The following is a 25,801-nucleotide window of genomic DNA, read 5'->3' on the forward strand; positions in this document are numbered from 1 at the left end:
CGAGCATGACTGCGGTTTAAGGACCTCTGTGAGGAGGTTAGCCCTCATGGCCGCGACGGGGAGCTCAAGGCCCAAGGCCTTGGCAGCCCTCGTCAACACCACACCATAGGTATCCCCCTCCTCCGAAGTCACGGTAGGAGGAAAGACAAACCCAGTGTCTGGAGAGGTGTCCAGGCCATTGGCCTCCCCAAGGTCTCCTGCCCAGTCCTCATGAGACTGACACTCCTTGGTCAGAGGGTCCTCAGACCCCTCCCAATCCTGTGTGAATGGGTTCGGTTCGTAGAAGTGGAAATCTCCAAACGGCGTCAGGTGCGGCGTCCAGCGGCGCCGCTCCGACGTCGGAACCGAAGCAGAGGAGGTATCGGGGCGGCGCCGCCCGAGGACGGCGCCGGAGGTGACACCTGACGGACCGACGTCAGAGGGGTCGTAAGGTCCACCGGTGACTATCCAGAGCCCGAGGAAGGGCCAGCGGCGTCCCGCGGCACCGGGCCCGAAGGCGCCGGAGCCACTGTTCCTTGCGGCGCCGGGCCTGAAGGGCCCTGCGGCGCCAGGATCGTGGGCCCCTGCGGCGCCGGCGGCCGAAGCACCCGACTGCGTCGGGGTCGAAGCCCCCGACCCGCTATGGGCCCCTAGACGGGTCCGCTGGGCCCGAAGGCGCCGCGGAGCCCGTCGGAGGAGAAAGGGACCTCATGGCCATGGGGAAGCGCTCAATCTCCTCCGGCGTCGCGTCCTGCCCAGGGACCGGAGGGTGTGGGGCGGGACGAGACGCGTGGGCGGTGTCACCCGAACCCCCGGCCGCATCGCACGAGCGTCGGGGGGAGTCAGTAGAGCGATGATGTCTCTTCGACTTCTAGTGCTTCTTACCTGACGACTTTGACCCGGAGGAGTGGTGCCGACTCCCGGAGCTATGACGGCTCCGTCCCCGCGACCTGTCCCTCGACCTCCCGTGGGACCGGGTCCTCAGTCAGCGCGGGCCGACTGCCGGAGTTCGAGCCGCCTGCGGGACCGCTCCCGCCTGGCTTTCCTCGAGAGGGCCCGACAGTCGGGGCAGGCCTTGTCGTCGTGGTCGACGCCTAGACACGTTGGGCACAGGCGATGAGGGTCCGTGACCGACATCGTGCGGTCGCACTCCTCACAGTGCTTAAATCCGGGCATCCCAGACTACGAGAAATGATCAAAAATTGATCCAAAAAGTTAGTCAAAAATTGACTTGGGTAAAAGCTCTTTCCAAATCTGCGCTGGCTGGCGCGGAAAAAAGAACTGACGTCAGCACGCGGAGGCGGCGTCTAAGTACTTTGACGACGTCATCACGGCGCCCACGACGGACGCGGAGCCGCAGACGACGCCTACCGACGCGCAAGGGTACTGCTACGCAAAAGTTTCCGGATCCAGTCTGACGCCTGGGGATATTCTAAGGTAAGGAATCTATCACTAACGTGTCTCTTTCAGATTGCTTGTCCCCGGGACATGTTCTGCTAGGAGGTGAATGTTGTGATGTATTGATAATCTCCATATTTTCTGTGCTAACATTCAATTGGAGAGAGTGTGCCCCCCCCCCCGTTTTTGTATATAGGACATAGTTATCATATTGTCTGTTCCAATTAAGACAACTTTGTGCTAGGTGAGGTAGGGAAGGCTTTCACTTCTAGGTGAACAGCTTGCAGGGCAGCTCTAGGTGATTGATATGGAGATCCCTGTGTTTGGAGTCCCATACCTCCTGCATTATGCGGTTTTGGAGATGTGCCCCCCAACCAATTAGGGAAGCATCTGCTGTATTATTTGTGGAACTGGGGCTTGAAACTGCAGCCCGTTGGATACATTTTGTGGATTAAGTCATTACAGAGAGTGATGTGTGAGGCTGTCTACCAACATTAGATTATGAAGTTGACCCAGTGACTGAGTCAGTTGATAAGACATTTTTGGAGAGGTCTCGTGTAGTCTGGCATGTGGAACTATTGAAATACAAGATGCCATCATGTCGAGAAGTCGCAGAAATGTTTTGGCTGGGATATGACTCCCTGTTTGAAACTGATGAATTAATGTTACTGTGCTGTGTATTCTGTCTGCATTTGGGTATGCCAATACTGAATGTGTGTTGAGCATGGCTCCTAGGTATGATTGTATGGTAGCTGGTTGTAGATGCGACTTCTGTAGGTTGATGGTGAATCCTAGTTGATGTAGTAAGGTTAGGGTTTGTTGAGTATTTTGTTTGCAAAGGCTGAGGCAGTTTGCGTTTTTTTTTTTTTACCAGTCTAAATATGGAAAGACACATGTTTTGTCTGCGTAGATGTGCTGCCACTACTGCTAAACATTTTGTGAATACCCTTGATGCGGTGGCAAGCCCAAAATTAGGAACCTTGAATTGATAATGGCTTCCTTGGAATTGAAACCTTAGATATTTTCTGTGTGCGGGATGAATAGGAATATGGAAGTAGGCATTCTTTAAGTCTAAGGCAGCCATGCAATCTCCTTTCTGTAGCAAAGGAATGATCTACTGAAGCGTAACAATATGGTGGTGTTCTGATATGATGTAAAGATTTAGTGGCCTGAGATTGAGAATGCGCCGTAGTGACTCTTCTTTTTGGGGAATAAGAAAGTATATAGTTAGTATTCTCCTGTAACCTAAAACTGTTTTTGAACTGGTTCTATTGCTCGTTTTTGTAGTATAGCTGTAATTTCTTGTTGTAGGAGATTTTGATGTTGAATGGATAGTTTGTGTTTGCAAGGTGGGATATTTGGAGGTGTAATGAGCTCCAGATAGTAACCATGTTGGATAATATCCAACACCCATTAATCTGTTGTGATAGATTTCCAAATAGGGAGTGGTCTGGGGGAATGGTAAGGAAGTCATTGCTTGGTATTGCTGTTTGAGGTACAGGTATTGTTCCCCCCTCGACCTCTTACTTTAAAATTGTTTCCTCTGTAAAAAGAAATTTGGAGTTGACGTTTGTACCTGGTTTTTGTATGCTGACCCTGTCTTGTCTGATGCAGCAAATCTTGCACCTTGCTTATAACTGGGCCTACTATAGCAACCACGGTATGAGCAGGACCCCTGACCTGGAGAGGATGTATCCTTACAGCTAGAGCTGTCGACTTCGAGGCTGTGTAGAGCGCTCTGATACCCGATGTTCCAAGTCTAGTTTGCGCTATAAAAAAACTTTAAAAAAAGACCCCTGACCTCCTGGTCAGGGCATTGCTCTTCCCGGCAAGCAGCTGCACCTTGAGTACCTCCTCCCCCGGAGCCCACCACTGTCCACTTTCCGAGGCCCCCTGTGCCCCACTCTGATCTACGCCGTTCAGCCTGTCCCCCTTACTGCTGCTCTCTGTGCTGCTGAACAGTGCTGCCTTTTTGTGCCAGTTGCCTCTTTATTTTTACTTGTATTTGCCTCTTTTTCCTTTATTTCCCTTTTTTCTCCTTTGCGTTTCCTTTTACCCCACGGCCCGTCCAGCGTGTTCCCACACTCACCCGACCCCTGCTTAATGGCAGCCGCTGCACGCCAAAGTGCGCAAGACCACTGACCTCCTGCTCAGGACATCGCTCTCCCGGCACGCTGCTCCACCATGAGTGCCTCCTACCCCGGCGCCCACTGCTGTCCGAGGCCCATGTGCTTGGCTCAGATCCTCGCTGTTCAGCCTGTTCTCCTTACGGCAGCTCTCTGTGCTGCCTTTTTGTGCCAGTTGCCTTTTTTCTCTTTATTTTTACTTGTATTTGCTTCTTTTTCCTTTCCCTTTATTTCCTTTTTCTCCTTTGCGTTTCCTTTCTCCCCCATCGCTGCTGCCCCCGCGGCCCCTCCTCCTCCCGCGTGTGCCTGCTCTCGCCCTCACCTGACCTCTACTTAATGGCGGCCGTTGCATGCCAAGGTGAGCAAGACCCCTGAACTCCTGGTCAGGAAATTGCTCTCCCGGCACGCAGTTCCACCTTGAGTGCCTCCACCCCCGGCACCCACCGCTGTCCGCTATTCAAGGCCCCTGTACCCCACTCTGATCCTCGCCGTTCAGCCTTTCCCCCTTACTGCTGCTCTCTATGCTGCTTTTTTTGTGCTAGTTGCCTCTTTTCTCTTTATTTTTACTTTTATTTACCTCTTTTTTCCTTTCCCTTTTTTCTACAGCACACATGCCTCAAACGGGCTGTTTTTGTAATCCAGGTGAGTGAGAACAGGGGTACTTTGGCTCAGCTCTATGGTTGAAAATCGATCATGGGAAAATCAATTTTAGGATTCTGAGTGAATTTATATAAGATTTTGCTACAGCATCTATTTAGGGATTATAGACATCTTATAATGTAGTTTTGAGGCTCAGACACCCAAAAAGAGACATCGTCAATTACAAAGTCCATGATGCCAAAGGACACCTTGACATCAGGCCCAAGTGCCCTGACTTCCTCAGCGACAGGCAAGAGCAATGCAAAGGATAAGATGTTGAAACCTTTGATATGAGCTGTTTCAGTGGCGAAGGAGGCATAAGGGCCTTTCAGTAACAGCGTCTTTACAGAATCTGGAGAGTTGTTTTTAAGATGTTCATGAAGTGCCAAAGCATATCCCTTTTCTAGTCTAGTATTGATTTAAATTAAAAAAACAACAAAAAAAGGCAAATATTCTAGCCTTCATGAAAATTAGAGAAACTACCATGAACCAGAACTAAAGGCTTTATTTTTTTTAATGGGAAATGTGGAGCTTACTGGGCACGGAGGGCTTGGGTGCTGGCTTGTTGACAACCTAAGCTTTTGCCTCTCTAATGTAGGCAGTTATCTCCAATCTTTACCATAAACACAAGGCTGGACATTTAACTTCTTTGATGTCACCAAAGAAACTCAAAGTAAGCAGTTTCAATAGAACAAAATAAAAGCAGGACTAATGGCAGGGAAACTTTCTAAGAATGTATTTTTTAAAATCTACAACATCAAAAACAAATCTATGAAAAACAAAAATAAAACAGACTTAAAAAATTAATCTGATAGATGTAAAATCCAAAAGGAAATTAGAGCAGCCATAGATAGCTCTCTGTAGCCATGTCCCAGAGATCAAAGCATCATCAAGGGAACTGCCTGCCTGGGAATCCTCAAGACCTTTGGTGCGGTACTGTGGAGGAAACTAAGAAATAAACTCAATCACATATGATACGTGTTCACAAACAAGCTCATACGCAAATGGAGGGGGGAGAAGGGCACAGAAGGGTGCACAGACTATCAAGAACACAGGCACACAGACAATACCCCAGCTTTCAAATACAGCAAAATGTTGCCCATTCAACCCACAAAGGTGGAAAGATGATAAGAGGGTTAAGGAGTTAACTCACAAAAAAATAAAGGTTCCCAAAGACTGAGTGGATTATACCAGCCCTAACACTAGACAAAGAAAGGATTCAACCCACAAGAAGTTTTACTTTCCTTGTCCATGGACAGAGGAAGACCCATCAAAGGGCTAGACTACCATACAAACTAAGGCTTCAATGGAAACAGATGTTTATCATAAGCAAGGGATGATTCACACAAACACAAGGGAATAAGCCATAGATAAGGATGTACTCCCACACACAGCATGGATTTGAAATTGCCATGTCACAGATATCTCCAAAGGACAGCAAAAGGTGTTAGCCGCATACCCATCATCAAGGAAAGACTCCAAACAGTAGGCTCATACCCACGAAACCTGGGTAAGGAAAGTCTTCGTCATATATGTGTATCAGCTGCTGGCCCCACACTGTATTTCTGGGGAAAAACGTGTGCTACATCTATCAAGGACAAACCCCACCTGGAATAAGAGTAAAGAATCTCCCTCCTCCTTTCAACAAAATAACCTTCTGAGACGTCCACTGGTTCTGAGCAGAGTTTCACGCTACGGAGCAAAGGTAGTACAACGTGAGTGAGTGAGAAGGGATTTTGGATTAAGGGTGCATCATGCTACCAGAACGGGTTTGAAGAGGAATACAAATATTAAGATTTCTCGTGAAGGATTCATAATGGCCAGGATGTATTCCTTCTTCCTCATACCATTATTAACCATTAGCAAGGCATGCACTCAGATGCTGTACCTGCACATCCCCATAGCAGTTACAGACATCATGAGACAGCTACAGGCATACAGAATTTACCTCGTGATGTCAACCCACGGTCTGTAAATGAGACACATGCAGGGACTGCCTTAAACCCAATTTGCGGTTGAGAAGATAGGATGCTCAGTAATCTAACAATGGAACAAATACTTGAAGATCACAGCGCATATGAACGCAGTCAAGCAAGCAGTATAGCAATCACACACTGTGTGATCCCATATGGGAACAGTCATCGATTCCCTGAACTGCGCTTTCAAATTACAAATGCATCAATAAAATCTACTGGGATCTGAAATGGAAATATGGTCGGAGTGTGTTTGGACGCAGAAGAGACTGGTTTTGTCATTACGAATGGTCACCTCAGGCCAGCTGCAAGACAATTTAAAATGAGTGAGGACTAAGGGCTAAACCCAAATGCATATCTCCTCCAGTAGATGAACCTTGCTTTGTTTAATTGTGAAGGACATCATTATGTACAAAACTAAGGGAAAATGTACGTATGACTTGTGAAATTATAGTGCTTTGCTTTTCAGTTCACATTCCCACAAAATAAAAGCTTACTCAAGGCACTTCCTCATGCATGCGAGCAATAGGTAGTGTTGTCAGGGCTAGACTTCTGGACAGTGTACATCTGTGGGGGAGGGCAGCTATTTTCATCCCATCCAGACAGAAGATGCTTCTACCAACATGTATTTCATGCTTTATTCAACAGGTCACTGAAATCTAGCAGGGATAACATCACTAATTACACACAATGCACAAGGAAGCATTTTGGCATGGTACGTGGTGGGGTTGTATTTGGTCTTGAGAAGTAAAAAAAACTTTGAAATGTTCCTTTTCACTGTTTTGGGTATTTAAAGGTTATTTGCAATACTGATAACTGATTGATGGTCATGACTAGAGGCATCATTAATGTCTCACTCTGTAAGCTAAATACATACAGGCCAGGTAAAACCTTCTGACAATGACATAAGAGGTGCATATTGGTAGTATGGTAGTAGAGGGAAGAGCTACACTAACTTTGGAACCAGGGCTAGGTGCATTAGCTGTGCTAATTGGCACTCGCAGGGTATGCTTTTTGGGATATATTATTTAAAACACAGGGTTAGGTTTTCAGGGCAGCTTGAAGATTAGACTGTCAAACGATAGGGCAGGCCTTTGTGCCATTATCCATACCCTTTAGTGAAGGACATTCTTAATCTCCCTAACAGTTGTTGCAGAAACCGAATATCCTTTCGGCACGATGAACTACCTAAAATAAAGAGAGTTGGTAAATATTGCTGGAAAAGTGGTGACTTTCTAATCCTCATCAGCAGCAGAACTTTTAAAGATCTAAGAAAGTGCCAAGACCATAAAACATTACCTATTTGACCAAGGCAGTGAGTGGAGTGCTCTGCTAATAAACGTATATTAAATGTGCTCTATTTTTTGAGCTTGACAATTGATACTTTAGTATATATGCTAATATACTAAAAAACGTCCAAAAAGGGACCCAAACCCAAATGTAGTTTTGGCTGTACGGACTCACTTCAGTTAAAGATGCTATCACATTTAATCCCACCCACAATGCCTAGTGACCCTACCCTTGACCAAAGGAAAGAAAGATGTGCACATTTGAGGTAACCGATAACCTTGGAGGTGTATATACAAACTCTGCACCAAACAGCAGCAAGAAAAGTGGGCCATAAAGGCCGGCCTCGGTAGAAATGGAAGGCATGTATCAGTCTTCTCAGACTTAAAACAGTTTACTTCACTTCCTTCAGGCCCAGGTTGTCAGGATAAAACTGCAGTGTTCCCTGCATACTCATCTGTGTGCAAACACATACACTCTGAAGAGCTTTAGGTAAAGGAGGGAGAAAAAGAAAGGATATAAGAAATAGTGTTAGCACATGAAACGGACAAGACAGATGTTGAACACACTAACTGCTAACATTCTCATAGACATCAAGTAAAAGAACAATCTTCTTAATGGGAACAACCGGCGAAACTCACACACATCACTCACAAGGCAGCTCAGAAACAATTTACACTGTGCAGCACTGCTTGCACATACTATTAGTCAATAACACTCAAGTCTTCTGTGGTCTCTCAGGGACAGATATGTGGCACGTATCAGGGATAGCATTGCAAAGCTTGGTAGTATATGTTGGGAGCCTTGGCTCAGTCTGGCTCTGTATTCTCTGGCAGTGCATTTGACTGCTCTAGGCTTAGTTGCATTTAGGATCGTTGTATTTCTTGAATAGAATTCTTGGCAGGGTCTCTCTGGTCTTTTGCAATTCTTTTTGGGTTTAGGCTGGTTGTGTTCATAGACCAGTGCACCGTGTATGGTTATGGTCGTAGCTGGTGCTCAAGATGGTACGAGTATTCATTCCTGCAGTAGTGCACAGAGGTCACTGCTGCATGGGGTCATAGCAAAACGTTTAGCTATTTGGGTTTCTTGGGCAGTGTCTGTGTTCAAAGTCTTGGCTTTGGATGGCTCCAGTTTTAGGGCAGTCGCAAATGTCTTTCAAGGACCAGATCTTGGACTTGTTGCATTCCTCTGTCTGTGCCCTTTCTCTGTTGGATATGTTGCCTCAGGATTAAGTCTAATGAGTGTTCCAGGGGTAAGACCCTTGTATGATAGAGGTTTTGGATGGGTCTCTGGGTGGCTGTATGTTTGTAGGGTAGTGCCTGGGTCAGGTGGAGTTCTTGCCTGGGGACTGGGCATGATGTGTTGCTAGGGGAATGCACCCAGTACACTAAAAGTCTTTACTTGCTTGTATGTTTCCTCAGGCAGTATCCCTGGTCAGTCGGAAGCCTTAGTTGGGCTCAGGATGGTTGTGTTCCTTCAACAGTATCCCCTCTCTGTTGGAAGTCTTGGTTGTGATTAGGCTTTTCCTTTTTAGCAGCAAAAATCTTCACCTAACTGCTTGTCAATAGTTCAGCCTCCGCCTGGCCAAGCTGAGCCCAAGGTTCTAACTCTGAGGGACTGCATGTCCAGTGTCCCACCTTACAATAGATTTAATCAGTTTCATTGGCGGGCTGTGCCTCCTTTGCATCCTCACAAGTCACATCCACGTCCTTCTGTGTGCTGCTCTCCTCCTTCTCTTTGACATCCTTCGGTTGCTTCGGATTTAGGCAATAATTGGTCTGAAGAACACAAGAAAAAGTTGATTACATGGATGAAGGGAGTTGTCTGGTGCAGCCCACACCTCATACCAAAGCACAAACAAATTGCCAAGCCTATCCAAAGGCGAACACAACTTAGATAAACAAGTTACTTACTTTGGATAATGCTCTTTCTGTGGACACTCTAGTGAACAAAATGTTTACTTACTAGTAGGAGCAGTTTTGCAGCCTGAAGAGTTTGCAGGGTTCATATGATGTGCATCTGTTCTGACATCTAGTGGTTGGTATGAAATACTGCATAGTTCTCTCCCCCCCCCCTTTTTTTTTTTTAGAAATGGCGTCGTTGACTACCATTTGGTTTTAAGTCCATCCCATGTGTGACGTCAGTTGGCACTCCGGAAGTTCCTGTGAGTGATCGCCATCTTCACAGGAACTCCACAGCATTCTTGAACGTCTGCTTTGGGAGATTGGGGTCAGGGGAAAGGCTTTACAGGGGCTCAAAAACTACCTAACTGATCGTACTACGATAGTAGAGGTGGGAAATACCAGCTCCCATACCAGATCAGTCAGGATGGGAGTACCACAGGGCTCTATCTTGGGTCCGACATTCTTCAACCTTTATGTGACCCCTCTGGCCTAATGTGAGGAGGTGGCTTTATATATACTGGACAATAAGGCAGTACAGTGTGTATAGAGTCCACAAACCCCAAAGGTTTAACAGAGGTTAAAGTCAGAACTGAACTTACCCTCCAAAGTGGTAGCTTGGTCGAGCAGTAAGGCAGTACCAGAGGACAGTGTAAAGCATTTGTTGCACACACTCAGTCAGCAAAAGGTTTCACACACTCAAGAACTGAACTCCAGGCCAATTGTTATTATATTCTCAGATATAGTGGTTTTGTTTTTAGAACTGACAGTTATAAAAATTTACTTTTCGAGAAATGAGTACTCTCATGTAAATACTTTGCAGAGGAGCAATACGTTTGTACACACAATAATTACAGGATAGCTAATAAGAAATACAGTTCTGAAACACACACTAGCATTGAGCTCAATGGGCTTTTCATAGGAAAGTACAGTTGATTTACGTTATGGATTACTTTGGTAGTTCCAGGACTAGGTCGTAGATTCAGTCCTGGGGTCTAAACTGAAACCAGATTAGCAAAAACGTTTTAGTTATTGTGTTGGATTTTCCTGAATATAAAACAGTTTTAAAAGTTCACACTTAGAAACTTTTCAAGATGATTCTGACAATGTTATCCAATGGGAGGAAATTCAGGTTACAGATAAAGTACGATCGCGTTACTTTTGTAACCCAGCACTAGTCTCCTAGGGCCAGCACTGGGGGCTTAACTTAAAACGGGTAGTTAATTGCGTTTCAGTATTTCGTACGATTTTTGAAGAATATTTGCAGTTTTTAAAAGTAGACACTTAGAAGAAATTCCATAGAAAAGCAGACAATGGGTTCCTATGGAGAAAAAGGCAGGTTACTAGTAAACCTGCAAGGGATTACTTTGGCGGTTCAGTATTGGGCTGAAAGGTACAGTACGGGCTTCTCTCCTGATCACATGTGAGTATTTTTGAATTCGGACTTAGGCTGATTTTATAGGAATATTTTCAGTTTTCAAAACTTCACACGTAGAACATTTTCGAGTCAAAATGGGTCAATGCTATCCAATGGCAGGTAAGTGAAGTACCGGCCTCCAGGTGAGTACTTGGTTGGTGAAGGTATGGTTCTGGGCACAGACTCAGGGGTCCCCCAGGATCAGGTAGGTACAGTTAGTACACCCTCAGCGGCACAGGGGCGGCCGGGTGCAGAGGAAGTTAGGCCCATTGTTAGTCAATGAGAGGCAGGGGGCCTTCGGTTGGTGGCGGCTGGCTAGCAAGCCACGCGGCTGTGGGAGCTGGGCTCCTGGTCACTGGATCAGGGCAAGGGGGGGGGAAGTAGATTAAGACAGAGAGGTCACAGCCAGCGGCACTCGGGCGGCTGAGTGCAGGGTGCTTCTGAGCAGTCGGGCGCTCAATGTTATCCAATGAGGATCTTGACAAAGGAACAAAGGCTGCAGGCTCGGGGACGGTGACTCTCCGGGGGCAACTAGCACTTCGAGAGGTAAGTTGGGATGTTGGAGCACAGGTAGGTACCCCAAAGGGAGGCATAGGGGGCTGTTGGGCGCCGGGTGCAGGGGTATCGGAAAAGCTTACCCTCGGCTGGTCGCGGTTGGGGTGGCCCCATGTTCTGAGTCTGCAGGCGTCGGCTGGTTCGTCGAGGAGGGTCTTTGGGCACTGGACTTCGGGTCCCAGTCGCCGGGGGGACGTCCTCTGGGTCTTGGTTCGGGTTGGCCCAGCCCAGGCTCGGCTGGTGCAGAGTGGGCTGGTCTGGAGCTTCCTGGTGGGTTGTTGCAGCAGAGCCTCTGCTGATGGGAATCCCAATCTTCGAGAGGGTCAAGGCAGTCAGGTCCTCTGGGTGTCCCAAGGTTGCTGACCGCAGAGGTCGCCGGGATTAGGCAGGAGCAGGTTCCAGGATCAACAGGCCGGTAGGCCTGGGGCCAAGTTAGTTGTTGTTGTCCTGTTAGCAGCTGCGCTGTGTGTCTTCTTCTTGATCTTCTTTCTTCTTGTTGATATCGGGATCAAAGGAAGGAAGGTTCAGGGAGCCCCTAAATACAGAAATTAGTGGTGTTACAGGTACGGCAAGGGCAGGGACCAATGGGTCCCTGTCCTGGGGTGAGTACACCCCCTAGCGTGCTCCTCTCCTGTGGGAGGGGGGCAGGAGCCTAGCTGGGATTGGGCAGGCCTCCCCATTAACAAGAGGGCCGGGGTCCGGGGTCATTCTTCACCTCACCTCCTCCACCTGAGGGGTGGAGTTGGCACAGGTGGCACCCCCCCCTTCCTGACGTAGTTTTTCCCGCCAGTCTTCCCGCCAGAGCCGGGGTGGGCCTGGTGGGGGGCTGGTTGCTGGGTACAGCAAATGGTCTGGAGAAGCTCTCATAGGCGGTATACCTTTGAAGCTTCCCCCTGGCCATCCTGGGGGAGGAGACATAGCACCTCGCCCAGGATGTGCTTTGTTGCAGACCCAGGAGAGCAGGGGGCTCTCCACCCAGGGGTCCAGCAACATGTCTGCTGGAGGGGAGCCTCTGCAGCAACTCCGCCCAGACGTGGATTGTCGGTTCGGAATTTTGGAGGGCATCTCTAAGAAGCCCTCTCGTGCATTTTACATCATCAGTGCGGGTTTAATGTGCTGAGAAGTTTGGTACCAAACTTGTCAGCCTTCAGTGAAGCCATTATGGTGTTGTGGAGTTCGTAAATGACAACCTCCCAGCACCATATACTCTTAAAAGGCAACACTGCACTTACAGTGCCCCAGAATGTCCCTGGGTACTGTAACGGCCAAGGGCTCATGCACCTGGGCCCTCAACTCTGGCATAGGGCACCCAGCTAGAGGGGTGACTGAAGTTTGCCAGGGCAGTGGGTTCTGTGGGCATGGCACACAGGGATGTGTGCCATGTCGACTATTGCTTTAGTTCTGTACTTAGGCACTCAGAGATGAGAGGTTGGGGTGCAACATCGGCACCCCCGAACTTCATGAGAAGGTACGGCCTGCACGGCAGCCGTATGTGCGGAAGGAGAGACCGGTGAAGCAGGTCCGTGAACCACCACTGCCTGGGCCATTCCGGGGCAATCAGGATCATCCGCACACTGGACTGGGACAGTTTGATGATCTTCGCCGGAATCAGGGGAATGGGTGGAAAGCATACAGAAAGCTGTTCGACCAGTTGATCCATAACGCATTCCCCAGCGTCCCCTGCTGGTAGTACCTGGAAGCGAAGTCTCGGCATTTGCTGTTTTCGGCAGTGGCGAACAGATCTACGCCTGGAGTCCCCCACCTTGCGAAGACTTCTCCTAGTACTTCGTTGTTTATGACCCATTTGTGGTTTTCCTGAATCAGTCTGCTCAGTGCGTCCGCCTGAACATTCTGCACACCTGGCAGATGGGTAGCCGTTATCGTCAGTCCTCTGGCCAGAAGCCAGTGCCAGATCGCCTGCGCCTCCTGTGATAGAGTGCGTGATCTCGAGCCTCCTGCTTGTTGAGGTAATACATCGTGGTCGTATTGTCCGTCTGTACAAGCAGAGAGTTGGTCTGAAAGGACGGATGAAAGGCCTTCAGTGCCAAGTGAACAGCTCTGAGTTCCAGGAAATAGATGTGATACGTGGACTCCATCGGGGACCAGTTTCCTTGAATTTGTAAGTCTCCGGAGTGCGCCCCCCAACCGTGGAGAGAAGCATCCATCACGATAGTCTGAGTGGGAATGTCCTTGTGGAAGGGAACCCCTCTGAGGAGATTCTTCACTGAACACCACCACTTCAGAGACTGAAGAGCATGCAGAGACAGTCGTATCTTGTCGTCCCAAGACCCTCTCTTCTGATCCCACTGATCCTCCAAGCACTCCTGCAACGGTCTCATGTGCAGCCGTGCATGTGGCGTTAGGAAGATACAAGAGGCCATCGATCCCTGTAGAGAAGACACCGTCCTCACTGTCGTAGATGGAGTGGTCATAAGAGCCTGAGCCTTCCGAAGGAGTGATAACCGTCGCTCCTCCGAAGGAGACACGCTTGCTGACAGCGTATTGATGGTGGCTCCCAAGTACTGAATGCACTGGACCGGAGTCGGGACAGACAGACATGTTGATGTGCAACCCCAGCTTGTTCAAGAGAACACACGTCTTCTGGAAGTGTGCCTGAGCTTCCGAGAAGGAGGAGGCCTTGATCAACCAATCGTCCAGGTACGGGTAGACAAACACCTTGTTCTTCCTTAGGTGTGCTGCTACCACTGCTATGCACTTCGAGAATGTTCTGGGCGCAGACTTCAGCCCGAATGGCAGTACTGTGTATTGATAATGATTGGTGCCGACTTGAAATCGCAGGAACTTCCTGTGTTTGTGTGCAATGGGCACATGGAAGTACGCATCCTGTAGGTCTATTGCACATAGCCAGTCTTCCCTGTTGCAACTGAGGGTAAATCTGATGCAACAACAGCATGCAAAACTTTTCTCTGCGAATCCACTTGTTTGCCTGTCGCAAGTCCAGAATGGGCCTGAACTCGTTCTTGTCCTGCTTGCGAACCAGGAAGAACCGGGAGTACAGACCTCTTCCTCTTTGAGACAGAGGTACTTCTTCTATCGCCCTTTTCCTTAACAGGATATCAGCCTCCGCCTGGAGCTCGTGCAGTTGAAACAGCGAGCGGACCGGAGGAATTGATGGAGGCAGGCTGGTGAACCGAAGACTGTATCCATTGCAAACAATATTCAGCACCCACTTGACCGGAGTAATTTTTCTCCACTCTGCCAGAAAAAATTGAACACTTCTCCCCCCACCGGAGCGGGTAACGGATGTAGGGGAAGTAACTGCTCAGGGTCGAGACCCGGCCGGGCCCTTGTTCGCTGTAGAGGACTGCTGTCCCCCTCTACCCTTCTGGCGCTTCTGGAAGGGTCTCCGGAACTGCTGCTGTTGTTGCTGCGGCTGTCCCGAAGACTGACCTCGTCCTCTTCCCTGTGCAACGAACCGTCTCTGGAACGGGCGGTAGGCCTTCTTTTCTTTGGGCTTCTCCAAGCCCACGGCCGTCAGGGTCTCTGCCTCCGCCTTCATGCGGGCCATCTCATCATCTACATTCTTTCCGAACAAGGTTTCCCCGGAAAAGGGCAGATTGGCCACCCGCTGCTGGGCCTCCGGCTTGAGTGATGTGAGCCTGAGCCAAGCATGGCGCCGCTGGTTGATCCCATGACAGTACCCATGGGCAGCCAAAAGAGACATTCGCAGCCGCGCTGGTGACCTGGTTTGACACCAGCATCCCCTCTTTGAGGATCTCTTGGAAGTCCTCCCTCTTGTCTCGTGGCAGAAGTTCCGTGAACTGTTGCAGGGAGTCCCACAGGGCACGGTCATACCGCCCTAGCAACGCCACATCGCTGGATGCCTTCATTACTGTGGATGCAGTCCCACAAGCCTTCCTTCCAGCCGAGTCGATCCATCGGCTTTCCTTATCGGGCGGCACTGTTGAGGGCGGGGAGGTAGAATGTAACTTCCTGACCGCCGTCACTATAACAGAGTCAGGCACCGGATCTATCCGCAGAAAAGCCGGGTCAGAATCCGGGGCCCTGTACTTCTTCAGAAGTCGGGAGGGAGCAGCCTTCACCACCGCTGGCATGAGGAACAGCTCCTCCGCAGGCTCTACCAAACCAGTCACTAGTGGCAGTAGAGAGCGAGACAAATGCTTCTTGTGAAGCGTTTCAAATATCACGGACGTCGTGGGTGTTGGAGCGGTCACTGTGATTCCCAATTTTGCAGCCCCCCTCAGGAGAACCTCCTGGAACGTGCTGATGTCGTCCACCGGAGACACCCTTGTCCCTGGGGAGTCCGACAAGGTCGGTGAATAGGACCTGGTCCTGGAGGAGTCCGTGCGGGACCTAGATCCCGGCCTCCTATGGCGACATCTTGATCTGGTGGAGGATCTACGTCGACTCCTCGATCTTCCTCTCCGTCCGGAGCGTGATCGCGACTTCCTTGGCCTCGGTCGATCCACCGGTTCCATCGGAGCGGGCGCCTTTGGTTTGGCCGGGGGAGGGGTCGGAAGTCTGGGCAATGAAACAGACCTCGGAGGGACCGGAGGCGGCTTTTCTGGCAACTGAGGTCGAGGTACAGGTTGCGGAGGTGGTGGTAAAGGAGGAGGAGTAGGGGCCCTCGGAGGGAGACCCCTCGGCAATGGAGGCCAGGGTGTAACCGACCTCTGTGATGGGGTATACACCGCGGAGTACACCGAGCCCGGTGATCCGCCTTCCTTTCCAGCCTTGGACGTTGGCGAACCTCCCATGGCGTCAGACCTCCTTCCACGTCTCTTCGGCGAGCGTCGGTCCCTCTACGTCGAGCGTCTTTTCCTCGGCGTCTAACGTCTCTCCCTCGACAGCGAGTGCCTTCGCCTCGACGGCGACCTCGTCCGCCTCGACGACAACCTCTTGCGCCTAGACGGCGACATTCTGCGCCTCGACGGCGACATTCTGCGCCTCGACGCCGACCTTCTGTGCCTCGACGGCGATCTACTTCTCGACGACGAGGATCTCCTCGACGACGATCTTCTTCTTTTCGCCGACAGTGAACGGCGGTGTCGCCTCGACGGCGAGCGCCGACGCCGGGCCTTTCGACGTCGATCACTCGACGATGACTTCGACGAGGACGAAATCGTCACAGGAGACTTCGACGGCGGTCTGTTCAGTTCCTTAGACGTCGAGCGTCGATGTCGCTGCGCCCCAGACGACGGGGAACAGACTGTAGTCATCCCTATCGACGCCGTAGTCGGTGCAATTGACCCAGACGGAGAATGGGGACGCTTGCTGATCTTCCTGCCCCTGGGGAGCCCCCAGAGGCCTCAGCACGGGCAGAGGAAGCCCCTCCAGACCCACCTTGCGACTTCAGCCTTCTTTGCTCAAGGCCCTGAAGCCTGATCTTCTTTCTGTCCTTCAGGGTCCTGCCAGAGAAGCCCTGACAAATCACACACTCCTCTGGGCAGACCCCCCAGGATACAGCGGCATGGATTAGCAAATTTAGCGGCACAAAAATGGAAATTTAGCGGCAATTTTGCGGCATTTTATTTGGCCATTTTTCCTACAAAAAACACAGATATCTTCGTTTTTTTTTAGTTATTTAACAACATGAAGCTATGTATATTTGGTTTATTTACAATGTAGACACTTTGTTTCTCTCGAAAAGCAAAAGACTGCCCGCAAGATCGCAGACATCCACAACAGCTTCAACGCCACGACCGCCCCAACAAACACTGAGACCTCTGCCCCCACGACCACCCCCAGCACCAACCGCATACTCTCCTGGACCAACATCAACGACATCATCACGATCATGAACACCATCCACTCCGGATCTCCATCAGACCCATGCCCACACCACATCTTCAAGAAAGCCAGCACAGCCATCACACCCCATCTCCGGAATGTCATCAACATCTCCTTCAAGACTGCAACCTTCCTGGAGAGCTGGAAGCACGCCGAGATCAACGCCTTACTCAAGAAACCCAAGGCGGACCCCAAGGACCGCAAGAACTTCCGGCCCATCTCCCTGCTCCCGTTCCAGGTGAAGGTCATCGAGAAGATCATCAACAAACAACTGACCTGCTACCTCGAGGAGAACAGCATCCTGGACCATTCCCAGTCTGGGTTCCGCAGCAACCACAGCACTGAAACTGCCCTCAGCCGCCACCGATGACATCAGGACACTACTAGACAACGGAGAAACAGCTTCATATCCAGCTCCTGGAATTACTATAAATGTTTGGTTTCATAAATCCGCTATGCAAAGTTACCATATGAATACCTTTTACCTTTGAAAGGGGTGTTTAATGCAGAAATTGGTGTTTCTTCTTCAACTGTACCACTATGCCCTTCCACCAGAGATCACCCACAGTTGATATGCCTATCACATCCAATTTGTCAAATCCTTTACTATTTCTGAGTCGCCCAAGTCGTTGCGAATTCTAGAGAGGCGTCATTTTTGTGATGACCCCCCCGCCAACCCAACCTGGCATGTGCCTCATACCATATGTCAACTGTGTGTGCTGTTGGCCCAATCAGTAGTCTGGCTCCGTTCCTGGTATATAGCGCAGACATCACCCCTCCCTTTCCTAGCCCTTGCCTATATGCCTGAAACGCTAGGTCCGTCTGGAGTACATGTATCCAGCAATTGATTACTTTTAATTGAGCTGCCCAATAGTACAACTGTATATTCGGGAGGGCAATACCGCCATCATACCAGCTCCTGACCAACTTATCCTAAGCTATACGTGCTGTTTTTTTCCCCCATAGCAGACCGGAGACTTCTGTCGTTATTATTTTGAAGTAGCTCGGCGGAACTCTAAACGGGGTATTCTGCAAAACATACAAAAAGCGTGGGAGTGATATCATTTTAATAAGTGCTGCCTTTCCCAGCAGTGTCAGTGGTAAATTGCGCCAGACCGTTATGTCTCGTCGAAATCGTTCCATGGGGGGCCCAAGTTTTCTCCGAAAAAAGTCATCAGGCTTGGGCGTCACATAAATGCCTAAATACTTGAAGGCAGCCTTCGTGATCTGCAGCGGACAATCCCTCGGAAGCATCGGCTGTGGGCCATGCAGTATAAATAGTATCGATTTGGACCAATTAATGGTGTAACCAGACACCCAACCAAACATCTCACAAATGTTCAATAGTACCAAAATGGACCATCTGGGAGATGTTAGATATAACAAACATCCTGAATTTTAACCCAGATACTCAACTATACTATACCCTAAGTCACGGTCTTGTCTGCAGTATTAAAGAGTTTGCATTATTTATTTTCATTGTAATTCAGAATATGTTGTTTTTCATCCTAAACGTTTTTATCGTATTTCTATAGGGAAGATAATAAGCATCTCCTCTCACAACCGGCATGAACTTTGTCACAACTCTGGTTCCACATTTGAATAAAGTGCTCCTCCAATTAATCCGTTTTAAATGTTAAGTCATGTAGGATACCCTGATCTAAAGTAACCAGGAACTACATAAGGAGTAAGTTTGACACATAGATACGAGGGAGCCAATCTGAATTTAAATGAAAAACATTAGGACTACCAGACCAACAACAAAATTTCCTCTGCCACCTAAGTGGTGAAAGATATCATGTTTAGATACACTTTGAAGGGATTCCACCATGCTCGTGTGGCATGGGTAGGGCTGTGGGCATGGAGAATGTACCCCCATTTTAAGTGCCTATGATGTTGAGAGTGTTGTCCTCAGGATGTCAGGCGCACCTGTATGCCTGTTTTATCAAAGCTTCCTGGCAATCTTGCATGACGCAAAATGGAGGCGCACTAGTTGCTCTAAATTTGTGGGCCGGTTAGTCAATATTTCAGGCAGAGAGAACCCGGCCTGATGACAGACTTGATGGCATTTGCTCATTTCTGGCAGAAGTCGTATTTCCACCCACCCTTAAATCATATGTTTTGTCATATGTTTAGTCATTACAGTGACCGAAAACTAAGCTGAGTTTTGGTAATGGTAGAGCTCCTTATGGCAGGCTAAACCACGATCAAGGGTTGAGACGGGCCTCCATGAGATGAAGTAGTCAGAACACCTTTCCTAAGGTAATATGGCCCAACGGACATATTTTGAAGGGCGTTTTAGTGATGTAGTGAGGTAAATGAATCAAGAAGGAAAAGACGGACAATCGTACCCTGTTGGGGAAGACCCCTGCGAATGGCACTAAAAGATGGGGACAATACAGAGCTAATTTAACTTCTTATTGTTCATCAGAAAAGGAGGGACTTACCAAGCAAGATGAAGAAAACTGCACTGATGTACAAGGCCGCCACTCGCAGCACTCATACAGGCATAACTTAAGACACAGAGGCACAGAGGGTGTCGCTATAGCAAAGAGGGGCTTGTTATCGAAAACAGGGCTCAGGGCATTTTGCTGCGTGTTTGCAGCTTCGTGGGCCGACATAAGAGTTGTTCTCCAGTCACTATTTTTGAAACTGGTTGGCGCTTTGCATTTCAGCTCTATGCAAGGCAGCTAGCTATTGTCCAGAAATCCAGCGAGACTGCAGCTCCCCCTAGTGGAACCTCAGAGTTATTCCCATGAACAGGATAACATCCATTAGACCACCAGGATATAGCGGCGTTTGTAAAAATGCTGCGATTTCTACAAAAGTGCCGATTTCGCTGGCACTTTTGTAAAAATCGTGGTATTTTTACATAAGTGCCGATTTCGCGGCTAATCGCGATATCCTGGAGGGTCTGATAAGAGTTGTTCTCCAGTCACTATTTTTGAAACCGGTTGGCGCTTTGCATTTCAGCTCCATGCAAGGCGCAGAGTAAGGCAGCTAGCTATTGTCCAGAAATCCAGCGAGACTGCAGCTCCCCCTAGTGGAACCTCAGAGTTATTCCCATGAACAGGATAACATCCATTAGACCACCAGGATATAGCGGCTTTTGTAAAAATGCCGCGCTTTCTACAAAAGTGCCGATTTCGTGGGCACTTTTGTAAAAATTGCGGAATTTTTACAAAAGTGCCGATTTCGCGGCAAATCGCGAAATCGCAAAATTGCGTTATCCTGGAGGATCTGTCTGGGACATGGGAAGAGGGAAGGCAGAGGATACACACCTCATGGGGATCTGATTTGGCCTTCTTCCTGGAGCACTCTGGACATTTGTCAAATAATGCAGGCATATTTGACATCAAAAGGGTCAAAAACCAAGAAGAAAAGCACCAAAGTACGTTTGAAAGCACTCAACTTGAAACAAAAGTGAAAAATCACCAATAAACCCTTGAAAAGGGAGAGCTCAATGCTCCAGGGTCCTGCTTGTAGGAGCCGGAAAAAAGAACTGAAAGTAAAAGGAACATGCAGTGCATTCTGGGATACTGTGAAGTTCTGGAAAGTTCTCTTAAAGGCACAGTATCCTGTTCTGAGCCACATAATGGCAGCCTATGGGGCTTGTCTGTCCATGTCTTCCAGAGGGCTTTTTGCTGCTGAGGCAAGGGAAATCTGGACAGGCTTTGCTGTTTGTGGATTTTTGGTGGAATTTCTAGTTGAAGTACTGGACAGTGTAGCCTGGTTTTATAGGCTGCATTATCGGTCTTTAATTCTCTCTTAAGTGTCTGTGCAGTTCTGCATTTTTTCGACACTTTAAGAGATTATTTTTGATTGCTCCGGGGTCCACGCACATGGGCGGGACTATTCACTAGATTATGACTATACACAGAGATCCCCTACTACAGAACCTGAAAATAGAAACAACAACTAAATACAATTACCATTGGGTTTGGATCATGAGCAGTGGGAAGGCTGCAGCACACACTGCATCCATTGAATCAAAAGCCAGGGCAGTGACGTATGCCCTCTGCAAACTGAATTCCAAATTAAGTAGTCCAACAACTGGACCCATCAGAAAGGTTGTAAGAGCCAAATTACTCCCCTCAATTACATACGGTCAACTAGCATTTCCCACGGCATCAATTAACATCATGGAACGCGACAATTGCTGGGCAATTAAACAGATCTTTCATATACCTGCCCATGCTCGGAACACATTGGTACACCTTGAATTTGGGCTAATCAAACAGCGCTATGAACATTGGGCATCGTTTGTTCGGTACTACCGAGGGGTTTGTGCTGCCCCCCCTCCCCCCCCCCCCCCCCCCCCCAAACACAATGAAGGCAATCTTGAAGAACATTTTTGTGAAAAGCAACAACTCGTGGGCCCACGGCCTTTTAACTGCTTGCACTGAATTGCACCTTGACTTGTCCAACTGGCAGGATTTTATTTATCAACCCGGAATTTTAAAAAACATTTTAAAGAAACAAGTTAGATTGCTATCCAAGGAAGAAGACTTGAAGGAACTAGACTCCTCCAGCAGCAACATCAGGCTATTAGCCAGTTCCAACATCAGGCTATTAGCCAGCCATACCTTGACTCTGCCCTGAATAAGTCAATATTCAAGCAAATTTTGTCAGTGAGATTGATGGTACTACAGATAAAAGACATCAACAGCCGTTGGAAAACATTAGAGGATGTCACTACTTGCAGACTGTGTCACCAGTATGAGGAATCCATGGTACACATGGTCTGTATATGTCACCGTTTCAATTACGCACGTCGAACTTTACTGAACCCCTTGTTTTTAAAATATGGGATACGCACCTGCTTAGATGCCATGAAACTTCTTTTTAAGCTGGAGATCCCAATGCAACTAGCAAGATTACCGAAATTTGCCCACAAGCTGAAAGAACTATTACATAATGACTCAGTCAAAGACTAGAGACAAACTGTAGTTTTAATCTTGCGGTTCCCCATTTTTCTTAAATTAGCAATCATCAAAACGTTTTAACCCCTTGCATGCTCATGAGCTCGTCATGGCCATTAGAACACTCGCACGCTGGAATAATTACCCTGCTGTGCTGAACATTCTATTGAAACGGGTGTGGCCGTGACAAACTCAGCTCGTCATGAGCACAGGAGCACTGTAGCTCATGACGAGCTGAGCTCGTCATGAGCACCGGGGCGCTGTGCTCGCCCCCCGCCCCCCAGCACAGCAGGAAAATTACCCCAGCAGCCAAGGGGTTAAAGAAACTAATATGTCTTATATATTACTAACAGTTTTGTTAAATGAAATGATTATGTTTTATTTATGCCCAAAAAGTGTCTGGACGGAGTGTTCTCCAACCAGCCTTTTTCTCTTTGTTAACAATTTTAATTAAATGAAACAACAAACAAATACAAATAGCTTAAACTTTAACAAATGTGAGACCTATTGCATTGCAAATGCTTCTTAACTTGCTGATGTGGATTATACATTTCTGCAGCTCTTGTATTTCTATTTTTTTTGTCTTTAAATTTTTATTGTTTACAAGAACAATGCAATGGTAAATCGTACATTTAACGTTCCAGCAATAGCTATTAGCACAGTATATAGTAGCACATTCAGCGAGATTCAACTCATGTCCTGCCATCATAACATTGTTGTGACCATAGCACCCCCTGCATGTATTTCTATTTTTAATGTGAATTTCTTATGGCATATTGCCGAAGGAATATGCTACTTACCAGTATGCATCTGTTCTTGGCATGTAGGGCTGCTGACATTCATATCTGTGCATAGATCGCCGCCTAGTGTTGGGTCCAGATGATTGCACATTGTTGTCCTGGAAGAGTCTTCGAAGTATCACGAGATAGATGGCTCCTCCCTTGGACTACAGTGCGCATGGGCATCCTCTCCATGCTCAGATTGTTTTTCGCCATTGTGGCAGAGATGGAGTATAGCACAGTAAGAGATGTCCATGCAAAGAGTGAATGCTACAGCTGCGACAGGGACCGGGGAGGCGGGTGGGCGATATGAAGGTCAGCAGCCCTACATGCCAAGAACAGATGCATACTGGGAAGTAGCATATTCCGTTCGAGGCATGTGGGCTGCTGAATTCCTATCTGTGCATAGAATGTATAGCTGTATCTCCCCTAGAGGTGGCTGCCTGTGCCAGCTGCAGCAGTCTGAAAGAGTTGAGAACAGCCTGTCCTACAGAAGCTTGCTGTTTGGAATGTACATCTACCCAGTAGTGTTTGGTAAATGTATGTATGGTTGTCCATGTGGCTGCTCTACAAATTTCGTGTAAAGGAATATTTCCCAGGAAAGCCATGGATGCCCCTAGTTTGCGTGTAGAATGTGCCCTAGGGGGAACTGTTAAGGTGCGTTTTGCCTTTAAGTAACATATCTGAATGCACTTAACGATCCATCTGGCTATACCCGATTTAGAAATAGGGTTGCCTTTGTGTTGTGGCGAGAAAGCAACAAACAACTGTTTTTTTTTTCTCGAAATGCTTTAGTTCTATCTATATAATATAGCAGAGCTCTTTTGACATCTAGAGTATGCAAGGCCCTTTCAGCAACTGTCTGTGGGTTTTGAAAGAACACCGGCAGGTCTATTGTTTGATTTATATGGAAGAACAATTGTTACTTACCTGTAAACAGGTGGTTCTCCAGTATTGGTGTCTTTCATAGATTCACATGCTTGAATATTCCCCGTCGTCGAAGTGGGAGTCCCACGGTAAATAAAATAGCAATAATGCTAAATATAATAATTATATATAATAAAATATATATACATATAATGCATAAAAGAATAGAAAAACATAGTAGGAATCTCCAAAAACCATTCTTACATAGGAATGCATGGTAAAGAGAAAAATCCACTGTAACACGTTAGTGTCATTATGTTGGTCCAAATTACAGCCAATCAGGCGTCAGCACCCTCTAGAACCTTCTCCTCAGAAGCTCAAGCCCTCAGATTTTTGTAGCACAAGTAATAAAGAGTGCCTGAGGAGAAGAGAGCCTCTGAGGGGAGGAGGGTGGGTCGCATGTGAATCTATGAAAGACATCAATACTGGAGAACCACCTGTTTACAGGTAAGTAACAATTGTTCTTCTCCAGTATTAGGGGTGTCTTTCATAGATTCACATGCTTGAATAGAATAGAAAGCAGTAACCTCCGAGAACTGAGAGTGCAAGGTCAAGCATCAGACAGTATCAGAATAATACAGTCACGTAATATCATAGCAATCACAGTAAACAACAAGGGGGGGGGGGGGGGGGGGGAAACAGAGGCTCACCTTATTGAAACAGATGGCGAAGCACTGCCTGTCCCACAGCGGTATCCGCATCATTGATGGCGTCCAAACAGTAATGCTTGGTGAAAGTGTGCCTGCTGGACCATGTCGCTGCACGGCAAATCTGATGAAGAGGCACACCAGCAAACAAGGCGGTGGATGAAGACATTGCCCTTGTAGAATGAGCCCTCACCGAAGACTGCAGCGGTTTACCAGCTTGTTGATGGCAGAAGGCGATGGCGGAGGATAGCCATCGAGCAACAGTAGGTTTAGAAACAGGATGTCCTTTACGGAAACGTCCGTAAGCGATGAACAGCTGGTCAGACTTACGGAAGGAAGCAGTTCTGGCAATGTAAAATTTAAGACATCGTTTGGTGTCCAAAGAATGCAAGCGCTGTTCCGCTGGAGACTTAGGGTCCGGAAAGAAAGTTTTTAGGAACACAGGCTCATTCAAATGAAAGTCTGTCGGTACTTTAGGTAGGAAAGAGGGGTTGGTGCGGAGCGCCACTCCGTTAGGCTTGAATTGAAGGTAGGGCGGCTTGATAGTGAAAGCATGCAGATCGCTCACGCGGCGAGATGAGGTCAAAGCCAAAAGAAGCACAACCTTCCAAGTGAGGAATTTGATATCCGATTTATGGATAGGATCAAATGCTGACTTCGTAAGTTGGGATAGCACAACATTGAGGTGCCACGATGGAGGAGGGCGCCGAATAGGTGGGAACTTGCGGAAAAGTCCTTTGAAGAATTGTCGGATGATTCTGGACGAGCAGAGGGAAGAAGAGCCATCATGCCTGAAGCGAGATATAGCAGCTAACAAAACTCTCAGGGTAGAATGAGAGAGTCCTGACTGAGCAAGGCTTAAGAAGAATGGAAGAAGCTGCTCTGGAGTGGAATGAATAGGATGGACATTGGTTGAGACACACCGATGGCAGAATCTTCCCCACTTGAGTTTATAAGTCTTGATGGTAGACGGAGCCCTAGCCTGAGCCAGAATGCCTCTGCATTCCTGAGTTAAGTTCAAATCTGCGAATTCCATGTACTCAGGTTCCATGCCCACAATTGCAGCGTGGAGGGATCCGGATGGCACACTAGACCCCTGTCCATCGAAAGTAGGTCCGGACGAGGACGCAGAGGAATGGGCTTGCATTGGGACAACAGAAGCAGTTCTGAGAACCATGCCTGCCTTGGCCAACGAGTTGCGACCAACAGGATGTGGCAATGTTGTCTCCGCATTTTCCACAGCACCCGTGGTATTAGCGGAATCGGCGGAAAAGCGTATGCAAATAGACCGCACCAGTCTATCAAAAGGGCATTCCCACACGACCCGGGGTGGGGATGCCAACTTGCATAAGACGGGCATTTCCGATTCTCCGGTGTTGCAAAGAGGTCTAGATCTGGGTGACCCCACTGAAGAAAAACATGATCCAGAGTCGGTTGGTGTAGTTCCCATTCGTGCGTTGAGGAGGCGGACCTGCTCAG

General features: G+C 48.2%; 1 protein-coding gene across 3 annotated transcripts in view; it reads right to left on the reverse strand.

The window, feature by feature from the left end:
• Nucleotides 1-4,629: 4,629 nt before the first annotated feature.
• The window catches only part of CCAR2 (cell cycle and apoptosis regulator 2), a 405,097-nt gene continuing 383,925 nt past the window's right edge, over nt 4,630-25,801 (reverse strand). For all 3 annotated transcript variants that reach the window (XM_086943621.1, XM_086943620.1, XM_086943622.1), the window contains one exon: nt 4,630-9,180. In XM_086943621.1, the coding sequence (XP_086799747.1) occupies nt 9,052-9,180 (129 nt within the window). In that variant the 3' untranslated portion in view covers nt 4,630-9,051. The remainder of the gene's footprint in view (nt 9,181-25,801) is intronic.

The sequence above is a fragment of the Lissotriton vulgaris genome, chromosome 11 (assembly GCF_964263255.1).
Source record: "Lissotriton vulgaris chromosome 11, aLisVul1.2, whole genome shotgun sequence".
NCBI lineage: Eukaryota > Metazoa > Chordata > Amphibia > Caudata > Salamandridae > Lissotriton > Lissotriton vulgaris.